The 14371-nt window shown below is 35.2% G+C and overlaps 1 protein-coding gene across 1 annotated transcript in view; it reads right to left on the bottom strand.

Moving 5' to 3' along the window:
• The window catches only part of LOC102802903 (uncharacterized), a 34269-nt gene that overhangs the window by 16144 nt on the left and 3754 nt on the right, over nt 1-14371 (bottom strand). Inside the window, exons 2-8 of the mRNA XM_085494725.1 lie at nt 9246-9569; nt 3028-3416; nt 2684-2821; nt 2426-2581; nt 2254-2323; nt 1686-1819; nt 849-971 (exon numbers count right to left, since the gene is read on the bottom strand). Coding sequence (XP_085350851.1) covers nt 849-971; nt 1686-1819; nt 2254-2323; nt 2426-2581; nt 2684-2821; nt 3028-3416; nt 9246-9558 — 1323 coding nt within the window. The 5' untranslated portion in view covers nt 9559-9569. The remainder of the gene's footprint in view (nt 1-848; nt 972-1685; nt 1820-2253; nt 2324-2425; nt 2582-2683; nt 2822-3027; nt 3417-9245; nt 9570-14371) is intronic.

Here is a 14371-nt window from a genome sequence, read left to right as displayed (position 1 = left end):
AGTAGCATTGCAGTGAATCAGTATTATTGGATCTGTGGGAATGTAATATGCTGTGATTGGTCAGACTGTTAGGTATTAAGGTTTCAGTAGCCAATCAGGCACAATCTTGCATTGATTCTCATGTAACATATTCTTTACCTAGAATAAGTGTATGCAAATTTCATAACTATGTACAGTGATATGCAATGAAGATCTCACTCTAATCTTATAAACGTTGTTTATTTTCATAAAAATTGGTTTTGCTGTCAAAATGTATTTGTTGGAGTTTTTATAACTGATAAAGGGTGGTAGTTGTTGTGTGACACATGTGCAAGATACAGGTCTCGTACAAAAAAGATGGTGACTTTGACTGATCAACAAGTACAAACTGAGACATTACCACGAGTTAATTAATTTTTTAGTTGATTAGAAAGTATCGAAGGAGTAATTAGTGCAAGTGGCGCCTTGGTCAAAACCCGTACTTGTGACTTCATTAAAAATGCAGTGGATTGTGGAAAAAATCTAAGTTTATCAACACAAATGTCGCACACGTGCGACCCAAAGACCACCATCCATTAATTTTAAATCATAATGTCAAAATCCCTCCCCTCCCCCAACCCCGTGATAATTCTTGACAAAGCCTACATCACTGTCACAACAATTTGTGTCTAAGGCAGGATTTGTTTTTGAATTTTCATGTAGAAAGTTCTGATGAACAATACATTCTGTGTACAAAGGGGACACCTTTTTATACTTGCGTGGGAGTCTCTCTCTAATATTGGGGGTCTGGGAAGCAGAATATTGGGTTAACACAATCATTGAATACAGATCAGTTTATATAGAAAATAGGGAAATATAAAACATCTTACCCAACTGTAGTGGGTTTTCTTAAGTTGTTTTTTTGCTGTCTCAATATGAACAGCAAATTGGGGTGGAAATTCAGGAATCTCCACATCACTCTTACGTCCTGGACAGACATAACCCATGGGGGCCTGCAAAAAAACACATATCTTGAGATTTAAATATTCTTGTACAATGTGTTGAATATGATGAGGTTATTACGAGGATACATTAAAGTATGCATGAAGACCGTTCGGCAGAAGTATCGACCGACACGCAGCTGAGATCAATGCAACAGTGATGTATTCTCTTTGATGTATCCTCGTGATAACCTTATTATTATACATCTTTTCCTTCCAAGAATGCATCATGGGAATGCAGAAATCTAAAAAGTTTAGAACAGAATCTGCAAACTTCTTTGTGTGGCGTCCGGTCAAAGCCTTGTGGCAGCCATGTTTGTTTTTATTATTAGAAGACGTTTTCATTACAATATTACATATTTGGAATTCGCATTTCCTTATATGGTAGGATGAAAATACCCTGTAAAATACCGCAAAATTATGGCATGCTGTAACTGATGGCGTTAATGTGACAGATGTATAATAAGATAAATTACTTTCATTTCAAGTTTTCGTAGCGCAACAAGTTATGCTTATTTCATGACCAATCATTAAATAAATTAAAATCACACAATAAAAAAATTTCGTTAAAAATATCTTACTATACAAATGTGAAATAAATTACATTTTGTCGAATAAATCAGCGTAGAAGAAAGAGAATTCCGAGCACTGCTAAATTGTTCGAACATTCAACAACCGCAAACAAATTGTTTTGTTCCTTAAAGTTTGTAAATAATTAAAGCATACCTTATGAGCAATAAATTCAGCTTCATCAAATTCATCACGGAATGAGAAGAAATCATAAACATGATAGAAAGAATGGTATGCATTTGGAATCGGAATGATTTCATGTGTATTTGGGTCAAGCGTACTATTTTGGGCTGCAAAAAAAAAATAATAAGTACCATGAATCACACATGAAAATTATAAACCCAGTGAATATGTATAATTTAGCATAGAACACGTTATTTAAATGATAAAACCGTAAATTTAAAACCCACTGAATATGCCTGAAATGGTAAATCAGCGAAATTTAAACCCAGTGAAAATTAGTCATTTTACAGTATCACATTTGCCATTATTTCATTATTTTTGGTTCAACTGGATAACCGAACAATTTTTTTGAATTTGGTGAGATTTTTTCATGTGACATTTCAAAAACACATAATGGTATCTGATTGCCACCCCCTGATGTCTTGTACCCACACACCCTCTGACAGTGATCTTACCTGTTCCATTGACCACAACTCGTACTGGTATCTGACTACCACCACCTGACGTCTTGTACCCACACACCCCCTGACAGTGATCTTACCTGTTCCACTGACTGCAACACGTACTGGTATCTGACTACCACCACTTGACGTCTTGTACCCACACACCCTCTGACAGTGATCTTACCTGTTCCATTGACCACAACTCGTACTGGTATCTGACTACCACCACCTGATGTCTTGTACCCACATCCCCATTGACAGTGATCTTACCTGTTCCATTGACCACAACTCGTACTGGTATCTGATTGCCACCACCTGATGTCTTGTACCCACATCCCCATTGACAGTGATCTTACCTGTTCCATTGACCACAACTCGTACTGGTATCTGACTACCACCACTTGACGTCTTGTACCCACACACCCCCTGACAGTGATCTTACCTGTTCCACTGACTGCAACACGTACTGGTATCTGACTACCACCACTTGACGTCTTGTACCCACACACCCCCTGACAGTGATCTTACCTGTTCCACTGACTGCAACACGTACTGGTATCTGACTACCACCACCTGATGTCTTGTACCCACATCCCCATTGACAGTGATCTTACCTGTTCCATTGACCACAACTCGTACTGGTATCTGACTACCACCACCTGATGTCTTGTACCAACATCCCCATTGACAGTGATCTTACCTGTTCCATTGACCACAACTCGTACTGGTATCTGACTACCACCACCTGATGTCTTGTACCCACACACCCCCTGACAGTGATCTTACCTGTTCCACTGACTGCAACACGTACTGGTATCTGACTACCACCACTTGACGTCTTGTACCCACACACCCTCTGACAGTGATCTTACCTGTTCCATTGACCACAACTCGTACTGGTATCTGACTACCACCACCTGATGTCTTGTACCCACACACCCCCTGACAGTGATCTTACCTGTTCCATTGACCACAACTCGTACTGGTATCTGATTGCCACCACCTGCCGTCTTGTACCCGTCCAAAGTGAAATAGTAATCAGTTCGATATGTAATATTTGCAACTTCTGAATAAACGCATCCAACCCAGTGGTCCACTTGAATGCCGCGAACGGTATCAGTTCCCCCGTACACTTCATTGAATTCACCTCCAAAGTGTAAGACATCACTGATACTGTTGATATGTCCCCTCCCGTTTTCAATGTGGAATCCGAAGACAGCGATAGAGGTGTTGGTTAATGTGGTCACATCACAGGTACCCTCTACAGTGATAAAATTAACAAAAAAGTTATCAGCGAGTTTTGTAGTATCGGTAATGTAGTGATCTGTACACACTATTGATATGCTAATTAAATGTACACCTGGTTATGCCAGTACATCTGGTATGTGCTGTTATAATAGAAATGTAGTTCAATAAAATGTTGTCAGTATTCTATAAGCCTGGGTCTTGTTTGCGTCTTGTCATTGTACTGTGTATGTGCGTGCTTTTGCCACGGGTCCACCCCAGAATACCACAGGTAAGAAGATTTTTAAGCTATGACTTCCTACAGCAGGACAGACATACATACAGCCTGTGTAACCACGAAATCCCCCTCACATTACATACCAGGACGTGATTCCCAAATTACCGTCCGATGTGATGTAATTCTATTTGTGCATGGGTAACCTACCTAGCAATGGGCGAGGGTAGGACAAAAATATAAAAAGTCAAAAGACCTCCTGTAGACATACAACCCAGAAGAAGTCAGCGACACATTTTAAACAGTTTTTTAAAGATAGCGGAGTGAATTTGGGTGCATGGGTACAAATGAGGGCAGCTAGTAGAACTAATTAAAACTGCTGGGAAATGTGGATTTCCAGTTGAAAAAGATGATTTTCCAAAGAAAATGGACTGAAATAGAGATGATACATGTGTGTTTCACAGAGTAAAATAAGACCATGACAACTCAACTCCCAAAATACCAGCAAAAAATATGAAAATATATTGCGCTATAGCCACAGATAATTTGCATGCTCGTTATTCTTGCTTAGGCAGAATAGTGTGCAAATTTTCAGAAGCTGGTACGAGTTAGTTGAAAGATGATGGCAGTTTTATTTCAGGGGAATTTTTACGTTGCGAGTTGAAAACATTGATGTTCGATGCACTGCAACTCTGTGCATTTGGAATGTTCAAAATCTGTCCTACCTTCCAGGTTGTTGACGCCAGGTCATCCGATATGTGTATGTGCAAATGCTATTTATTCAGGAACCCCCCAATTATGTACAGTATATATCATGCATATATCATGCACATATGTGTATATCATGTGCATATCATGTGCATATCATGTGCATATCATGTGCATATCATGTATATATCATGTGTATATCATGTGTATATCATGTGCATATCATGTGCATATCATGTGTATATCATGTGCATATCATGTGCATATCATGTGCATATCATGTATATATCATGTGCATATCATGTATATATCATGTATATATCATGTGCATATCATGTGCATATCATGTATATATCATGTGTATATCATGTGTATATCATGTATATATCATGTGTATATCATGTGTATATCATGTGCATATCATGTGCATATCATGTGCATATCATGTATGAATCATGTGTATATCATGTGCATATCATGTGCATATCATGTATATATCATGTGCATATCATGTGCATATCATGTATATATCATGTGCATACAGTACAGTTCTCGCGAAAGCTTTGGCTTTTGTGACATCATTGTCGCCTACGCATGGCTTCATTGTCGCCTCAGCATCACATCATTGTGGCATCAGCTTTGTGTCATTGAAAATTGAAGCTGTGTTCGCCTCGCTTATTTTGTGGCATCATCGTGGCCTCAGCTTCGCAGTCTCATGGTTTCAACATGGCATCAGCTTCAAAGTATTGTGACATGAGTATGACCTCATTATTTTCACATGGAAAGGCAGTAGAGAAAAACACATGTACAGAAGTTCGATATGTAATCGATTTGAAATTTAGGGCAGTAAGGGGAATAAAACAATATGACCAAGAGTAAAATGACATTTTAAAAAGATATCTTGTTTAATTATTTAATGTTGCGAGTATTGGGTACCACAAACTATGTGAAGTACATTGCAATCTGCAAGGTGATGAGTGTCATATTGACTGCAAGGAAAATCGTGATAAATTGAAATCACACGATGCAATCGTCGCTCGGATGCAATGCAATTTGCTATACAAAATGAAACTGTTCTTGTTATAAAATTACCTTGTTTTCGTTCATTTTATTTGTTGGTAAGAGAACAGATTCAGATTCCTCATTTCGGTGGTATTTTTCTGTGTTTCGTTTAGTTTTAGCTGAGTCCGATCCCATGCCATGACCGGACTACTAATACATGCAAAACACATGTACGCCGCCTGTCGCCTGTCATCTTGATACAAAGTTCCAAAACAAGTGCGTACATTTCTAACTATGATTGGATGGTTGTATTGGAGTCGGTCTGGTAAAATTTTACATTTTAATTTTCAAAATTAAGTCACGATCAGTGACCTGAGCTTGATCTATACGTACTTTAAAAGTATTCTCACAAAAAAATCGAATAAAAACGAGCCACATGCCCTGTAAAAAATCGAATAACACTTGACATGCAGAAATAATTTATTGGGCTTCAGAAAAAACGTGTCCATTTAGTTGTAGCCGTAAATATTTGGTGACCAGTCGATAAAAAATTTGAAACTCATGATACACACGTAAGTCCTTCGATACTGAATATCATCGACCCCAATCTGGTTTACCTTATTTCCCAACTTGCAAAACAGATTTTATCTCGGCCCAGTTTTTTTTTTTTTTTCTTTTTATGAACTGAGGTCAAATCCCAGCCGTTTATCAAAATATACGGATGTTTTTTAGTGAATAATTGTGAAGCCTGTCACAGCACAAAAAACTTTGTGAATCGACGCCGGAGATTGGATGGTATGACGACCCTAAAATTAGCATCAAATATGCTTTGTTACAACATCATTGATTGGCTGAGAGTCACCTGATCGGAGCACGACCTGGGTCACAGAACCATATTTGTCTGTATTATCAACGGGACTTTGCGAGAGAACCACACCCACATTTTCAACCATTTTTAGCACGGAAGTTGCCAACAAATGTCGAAAAACTCGTGAATTTTATGGATTTGAATAAAATAAAGCTAGCAATTGGTAAGACTGGTTAATAATATATCCCTCGATGCCTTTCGAATTTTTTTATTTTATTTCAAGATGAGAAATGAATAATTGAAGTTCCATCGATTTCAAGGCGACTGTTTCACCGCAACAACTCTACGCTGTGTTGTAGTTTTGCGAGGTAAAAAAAAAAATATAATAAATAGTACTTGTTTAATTATTGTTTTACAGCCCGCAAATTTCGGGACATGATCCCCATGAATTGCGATAAATAAATGCTGATTGTGTTGAATGACGGACGTCGGAACCGTTTGGAGAAACAAATTACGGTCGGTAGACATTTCAAACAAATGAAATTATTAACGAAAGACGAGATTTTTCCAGATATTTACGAACATAATGTCATACCAAATATATGCAAAATTGACAAATACACAAAGAGATATTAGGTTTTATTTTAGCCTTAGAAATATTTTCTATCACTCAGTCCATGCGTGGGACTTCTATTTAGCCTCATGGTCCTTCGGCTTGTCTTCTCCTTGGGGGAAATAACAATAATTATACAAATCGTAAACTCAACACAGTCAGGAAAAGAAACCCAGACAACCGTGTCGTACTTCTGTTGAAATACATTTTGTAGCAGTGCGTCACATCAGAATATTGTTTAAAATAAAATAGTCAATCCCAGCCAAATCTAGGTCAAAGGGTCAGATTCCGTGCATATAATTATAGATAGTTAAAACTAAAAGTATTTGAACTTTTGACGGTTGTTCGACATCTATGCACGGTTACTAAACTAGTAACTGTGATCTATGAAAACCAGAAAATTTTTAGCAGTCAGAATTTTTGCAGTCGAAAATAAAGCGGAAATTCAACAAGCGGTCGTAAAAGCGAGCGATTGAAAAGCGGAAGCGGGTGAGAGGTTGGGCGAAATGAGTTCTGTACTTCTTTGTTTGATGAAGCGATGCTGATGCCACATTGTCACCATAATGAGGCCACAATGAAGCGAAGCGATAACCGCCTAACTTTTTAATGTCTCGACATTGATGCGATGCTGAAGCCATAACAATGTCATAATGATGCGATGCTGAAGCGAAGGTGAAGCTGAAGTGAAGCCAAAGCTTTCGCGAGAACTGTACTATATGTGTATATCATGTGCATATCATATGCATATCACGTATACATCATGTGCATATCATGTATATATAACATGATATAGACAATATATATACATGATATATCCCTCTTTTAGCCAATATATATTTTGTGTTATCCTACCGACACCATAAAAAACCTTGTGAAAATAGAGGCCATTTTTGCACATTGTCTCTTTTGGTTTTACATCTCCCGAACTTTAGATTATGGAATATTCTTACAACTTCTTGTATGCATTATATCTATTATAATGTCCTTTATGTATTATACTACTTTTATGAAATACACGAAAGGTATTTTTCTAGTCATCACTAAAAAATCACACATGGCTTTTTATAGATTTGGCCATATTGCTGTTGGTATGGATTTATGGTTTATTATGGTATCAGCTATTATGGGCATTATGGTTTTTTATGGTAAAATTTGTTACACTTGGATTGAATATGGTAATTTATGGCATTTTATATGATACTTGATTGTGAAATGGTATAATATGGCTTCAGATTAAAAATTTTATGGTAATATATGGTGTCAGAGTTCACTAAACCATGTGTTACTATACCATCAAGATTTCATTAAAATTTAATACACAGGTGCAAATCTGTTTAGACTAATGACGTATTTTGATAAACAAATTCTTCTAGTGCTGCTAGTCTATAAACAAATGAAGATCATTAACATGTTCAAAATGACAGCTGTTTTAGCCCATAAAAAGATTACTACACGGGCAGTACATGTAAATGCTAAATCTGTTGACATCATTTTGAGTTTCAAAATTATTCAGAGTTTAACAGAATTTGATCGTCGCATTTAGGTAATTATATTTTCTCAAATAAAAACCTGAAGCCATATTTTACCATAACATGGTATTTTATGGTCCAATGATTTCCTTTCCCAAACCATAAAAACCCATATTGTCTGGCAGAATACTTATTCCTTCTGAAACCATAAAGTACCATATTTTGTGGTCCTGAGGTTATGATAAAATAAACGTGTATTCCCCAAACCATATTTTACCATAACATGGTATTTTATGGACCAACGATTTCCTTTCCCAAGCCATAAAAAACCATATTATCTGGCTGAGTACTTATTCCTTCTGAAACCATAAAGTACCATATCTTTAATTATTACTGTAGCCATATAATGCCATAAGATAAATGCCCTACGTTCTGCACAATCTGAACGCATAAAATACCATATAATTGATTTTAGACTGGAAACACCCCAAGCCATACAAAACCATATTTTGCGGGGGTAACATTTTTTTGGACCCCCCCAAATTCAAATTCTCAAGTAGCATTGTTACTTGATAAACCATGACTTACTCTTTTAGGCAAGATCACTTTTATCTCTGGTTTCATGATTTATTAACAAAATTCACAGCTGTCATGTTTATCTTAATTAGCATATTTTTGTAACCCTACTCTAATCGTACAATTTAATTTATGTGTCTGAATTTCATGAAATGAGAAGACAATATTCTATTCTAAATGGAAAACCAAGTTTAATGTCAATTTGATTACTTAAAAGGCAGTACTTGACAATTGAAATTGGTTGAAATTACACAAAAAGTCTTGGCTAGTTAGTGTGAAATGTATGCTGGGAAAATAGGTGTCCATTTTTCACATGGTATTTTATGGGTCGGTAAGAAGAGGGATAGCCGGCTTTCTAAAAAATATTTATATTTTCAACATGAGGTTGGGGGCTCTCTATTCTATTAATTAATGGTGTGCACTTGATACAAGTTTATTGCAAAACACAGACTAACCTTCAACATTTATGGTAATCTGTTGATCTAAATCATAGTCATAAGTGGTATGTTTCACCATCCCATCACTTATTGTTTGTGATGCTCCAGTGTTATGTACACTGTCATAGAATTCCATCCTCTCCATACTTCTGGAATTCACTCCAGTGAACTTGGCTTCCACAGTCGTTGTAAACTGGGTGGGTAGTTTGGGTAATGGAGGCTGGCCTCCTGGAGGGGGACCTGGTATGCAGACATCTGGATTAGGCTGTGATAAGACTCGTGACTGTCTGGCAGTCAGCGCAAATAATAGTAGAAATCTTATAATCTGCATGGTGTTGACAACTGAAAGACAAAAAATGCAAGTACATGTATTACTCAAAAGATTCTTTGCCAGGGATTGTATTTTAGTTCTGACACATGATAAGCACATGATATGCACACAATTATTTTGGCTTGGAATTATAAATAAAATTCAGCAAATATACTTTCCTTCCTATATTTTACATTCAACTTGTCAAAAATCAGTGAAAATAAATTCCATACAAAACACCCAAAGTCTTTTTCAGCAAAAAAAAATGTAATAATAAAAATAAATTTAGTGTGAATACTTGTTTTATTAAGTTAAAAATAAATTAATGTATTTTTATAGGGTGCTTGGCTGCAGTACCAATTTTGAACTCAAATTTTAAACTCAAACATGTATTTACAAAAGATAGAATTGAACACAGCATGAAATACTACATCTGACTGATGCACAAGGTATTTATGAACATACACAATGCATAATGACCAACAAATACAAGGTATTTTATACAAAATCAAGCATTTACCTGCAGCAACTATACAAAGCACCTGTTGCTCACTGAAGCATATGGAGTAGAGAATGAATAAACAAACAACTACCAAAACAGGGCCATAAATATAAATATTTAATGTATCCTTAACCTTTTTGCCACAAGTTCCGTCTTTTCATCATAAATTAGTCTGTTTATAGTCTGCACTTTCCTTCAGAAGTTTAGAAAAAAAAAATAGCCATTTTTTGAGTAAAAACTTTAAATTTACTCAAACATTGTCTGTTTGCTTCAAAAATTAGGGTTCATTTTCAGAAATATTAAAGAATATAAGAAAAAAGTGCAGCCAAATTTGGGCAAGAAAGTGAAACAGTTAAAAGTAGAATTTTATCATTTGATAAAAATTGTAGAAAAACAACATTAAATAAATAAAATACAATGTAAATTTTAAGAATAAATAACTAAATCTACTTTTTGTTCTTATTTCAACTTTAGTTATGAATATACTGTAAAAGGGTTAATTATTCACTGGGTTTTAATTTTGCTTATTTCGCTGTCTGGAAAATGCGCTAAAATAAAACCCAGTGAATATGTAAAATTTAGCATAGAACACATTATCTAAATGATAAAACCATGAATTTAAAATTTTAATCATTTTAAAATTTTAATTGGTTCTGGGAAATATTACTATCATATCATAATATTGATAGAACATAATTTCTTGATAATATAACAACATGCAAATTATGTAGCAAGAAAAATTAATTTTTTCACCACCAGACTTTCTCATCCAAATTATTCTATACTTTTCTACAGTGCATATGTAAAATTTAGCATAGAACACATTATCTAAATGATAAAACCGTGAATTTAAAACCCACTGAATATGCCTGAAATGGTAAATCAGTGAAATTTAAACCCAGTGAATATTAAGTCATTTTACAGTATATATTGCTTCTACAGTAATAAAATCCCAAATACAGTCATAAAACAGTGTTGCCAGTGTTTTGGATTTATACATGTAGCTATATATATTTTCAACTAACGTGACAGCCTTTACAGCCACTAGGTCAACTACAGCAAATAAGCAAGCCACCCCATAGTCATAAACAAGCAGCCTATCGGCTGAGATAGCTCCGCTGTTAGCAATGCACATTTCAATTAAAGAACTGAAGACATCATTAGAAAATGAACAATATGAATAGTATCAAAGCAATCGGACTTACAGTTTTTAACAAGAAGTCGAAAATATCACTTTTTACCAAAAATTACAAAAATATTCACCAAAATAAATTAATTAGAGAATTGAAGACATCATCACAAAACGAACAAATCTGAGAGAGGTCCACATGTAGTACCTATATATGTAATATCAAAGCAATCGGACTTACAGTTTTCAACAAGAAGTCGAAAATATCACTTTTTACCAAAAATGACAAAAATATTCACCAAAATTAGAGAATTGAAGATATCATCACAAAATGAACAAATCTGAGAGAGGTCCACATGTAGTACCTATATATATAATATCAAAGCAATTGCACTTGCGGTTTTTAACAAGAAGTCGAAAATATCAGTTTTTACCAAAAATGACAAAAATATTCACCAAAACTAGAGAATTGAAGATATCATCACGAAATGAACAAATCTGAGAGAGGTCCACATGTAGTACCTATATATGTAGTATCAAAGCAATTGGACTTGCGGTTTTTAACAAGAAGTCGAAAATATCACTTTTCACCAAAAAATGACAAAAATATTCACCAAAAATAGAGAATTAAAGATATCATTACAAAATGAACAAATCTGAGAGAGGTCCACATGTAGTACCTATATATGTAATATCAAAGCATTTGCACTTGCGGTTTTTTACAAGAAGTCGAAAATATCAGTTTTTACCAAAAATGACAAAAATATTCACCAAAACTAGAGAATTGAAGATATCATCACGAAATGAACAAATCTGAGAGAGGTCCACATGTAGTACCTATATATGTAATATCAAAGCAATTGCACTTGCGGTTTTTAACAAGAAGTCGAAAATATCAGTTTTTACCAAAAATGACAAAAATATTCACCAAAATTAGAGAATTGAAGATATCATCACGAAATAAACAAACCTAAGAGAGGTCTACCCAAGGTACATATACACCAAGTATCAAAGCATTTAGGCTTGTAGTTTTCAAGAAGAAGTCGAAAAAGTAAAACATTGACACGGACGACGGACGACGACGACGGACGACGGACGACGACGACGGACAATCACTCATATGATAAGCTCCGCTCGACAAAGTCGACAGCGGAGCTAAAAATGAGTGTTTTGGATTTACAGCCATTTTGTGTTTCCAGCTTACACACAGGCTTTACAGCCACAGACACAATTACTGTAAAGTAATTTATTTTCACTTGGAATTTATTTTCGTTATTTTCACTGGAGGGATGCTTCAGTGAAAATAAAATCCAGCGAATGTACCTGTTTTCCTGTATTTTACATTCAACTCATCAAAAATCAGTGGAAATAAAGCACCATACAAAGCACCTGAAAAGTCTTTTCAGCGAAAATTAATTACAGCTAAAATAAAGTATTCTACAGTATATCAGTCACAATACAGGCATATTGCAGCCTAAAAACAGTTCTTTTGACTGGGGGATTATTTGCAATAAATTTGAGATACAGACAAATTTATACCACAGAAAATAGACTATTTACATTTAAGTAATTAAAAAAAAAAAAACGAATAAATTAGGGATATTATAGCTGGAAAACAGGAATTAGTAAGAGTGATGCTAATTAATTAATTGGACCGATTTCTAAAAATATTTATATTTTCAACATAAGACCGTTAGACTTGGACAGGGGTTTTTCCAGAAAAAATGAGCGAGAGGAAGCATACACAGTCGATCGACCTGGGAAGGCCATATCGGAAGGTTTCTGCGCCGTTTTAACGATGTATCTATCGCCATTGAAATATTTTCCAAGTAATTTTAGTGTATTTGGTGTCCCGAACACATTGTCAGCTGGTGTTTGCTTGGAAATTTTCACAGAGGAAAAAATAAGATTTCATGTTATACGGAAGTGCCCAGCTCAAGAAATATATTTATGACTTGAAAGTTCAATCGGCAATAGTGTAAGAGGGTGCTAGCTGAGAGTATCAGGGCGCTGCGCCCCTGTTCCCCGATTTAGAAAAAACCCTGCTTGGGGCTCAGTTATACAAACAATTTTAGAAAACTTTATGGATATGGAGGCAGGAATTAAGAAAAGTGGTTCTAAACGATGAGCCGGCTTTCTAAAAAATATTTATATTTTCTATTCTACCAGTCTGTACATGAAATAAAAAATAAAAAATTTTAAACTGATATGTGTAATCACAAGAAGTAAATCGTTTTTTTGTTTGTTTTTTTGCCTTTTTTCGTCCTTAAATCTTACAATCATTAACAGTTTCTCAATCACTAAAAATTTCTATTAATTAATTTCATATTTTGTCTTATAATTGCTTACTATTTCTTACATGTATATGAACAAATGTGAGATTCTTTTTTTTTTTTTAATGTGCTCTAATTTATATGCTTTACTGTAAATGCATTACTGATTCACTTTGTTTTAATTTCGCTATTTTCCATGATAAGTATAATATAGTAACTAAAATCCATGTGAAGATGTTAAAATAATAATAGAATTTATTTTTTTTCAGCAAAATAGTGAACTTAAAACCCGACAAATATACTCAAAACAACAAAAATAAATGTCAGTGAAAAACTATTGTTTACAGTAACTATACAGACCTTGGCTGATTAATAAAGTTAGTTTAAATTCATAGTGGAGATAAAACTTAAACTTTGATTAAACCCATCTTGAATTTTCAAGGTGAATGTTCCGGCGAAGCACTCCACTATCACCTTGAAGTATTTCATTAGAACTATGTGTATGTGACAATGCCCTCACAGTTTAGAATCAGTTTACCAACAGCCAATCATATTGCTCCTTTCTACAACGCGCTTGGAAAGCTCTCAAAATCTTCAAGGCGGAGCAAAGTCACGAGACGCGCACCACTCTACCGTGTATTTCTATGGGCTCTGTGCGAGCCGGTGAAAATAGCTAAAATCGAGGAAACAGCACAAACATAAATTTGAAGAAATCCTAAACAACAAAATTTAAATATGTTGCATATGTAGGGATAATCTTGTTACACTGTTCAGGGGGTGTCAACAACCGTCCCAAAATACCGTTTTCTGCCAGGCGGTGAAAATGCCTGACCTGAGAATGAATGTCGCTGCGCACAGTGGAAGCTTTTTTGGCTTGGATGTCGAGGCAATACAGCGACGACGTCCATACATCATGCAACTCACAGATAT

Source organism: Saccoglossus kowalevskii, chromosome 20, assembly GCF_978046115.1.
Source record: "Saccoglossus kowalevskii chromosome 20, keSacKowa6.1, whole genome shotgun sequence".
Lineage (NCBI taxonomy): Eukaryota > Metazoa > Hemichordata > Enteropneusta > Harrimaniidae > Saccoglossus > Saccoglossus kowalevskii.
The sequence above is the reverse complement of the archived record's forward strand: the minus strand, read 5'-3'. Positions and strand labels throughout refer to the sequence as shown.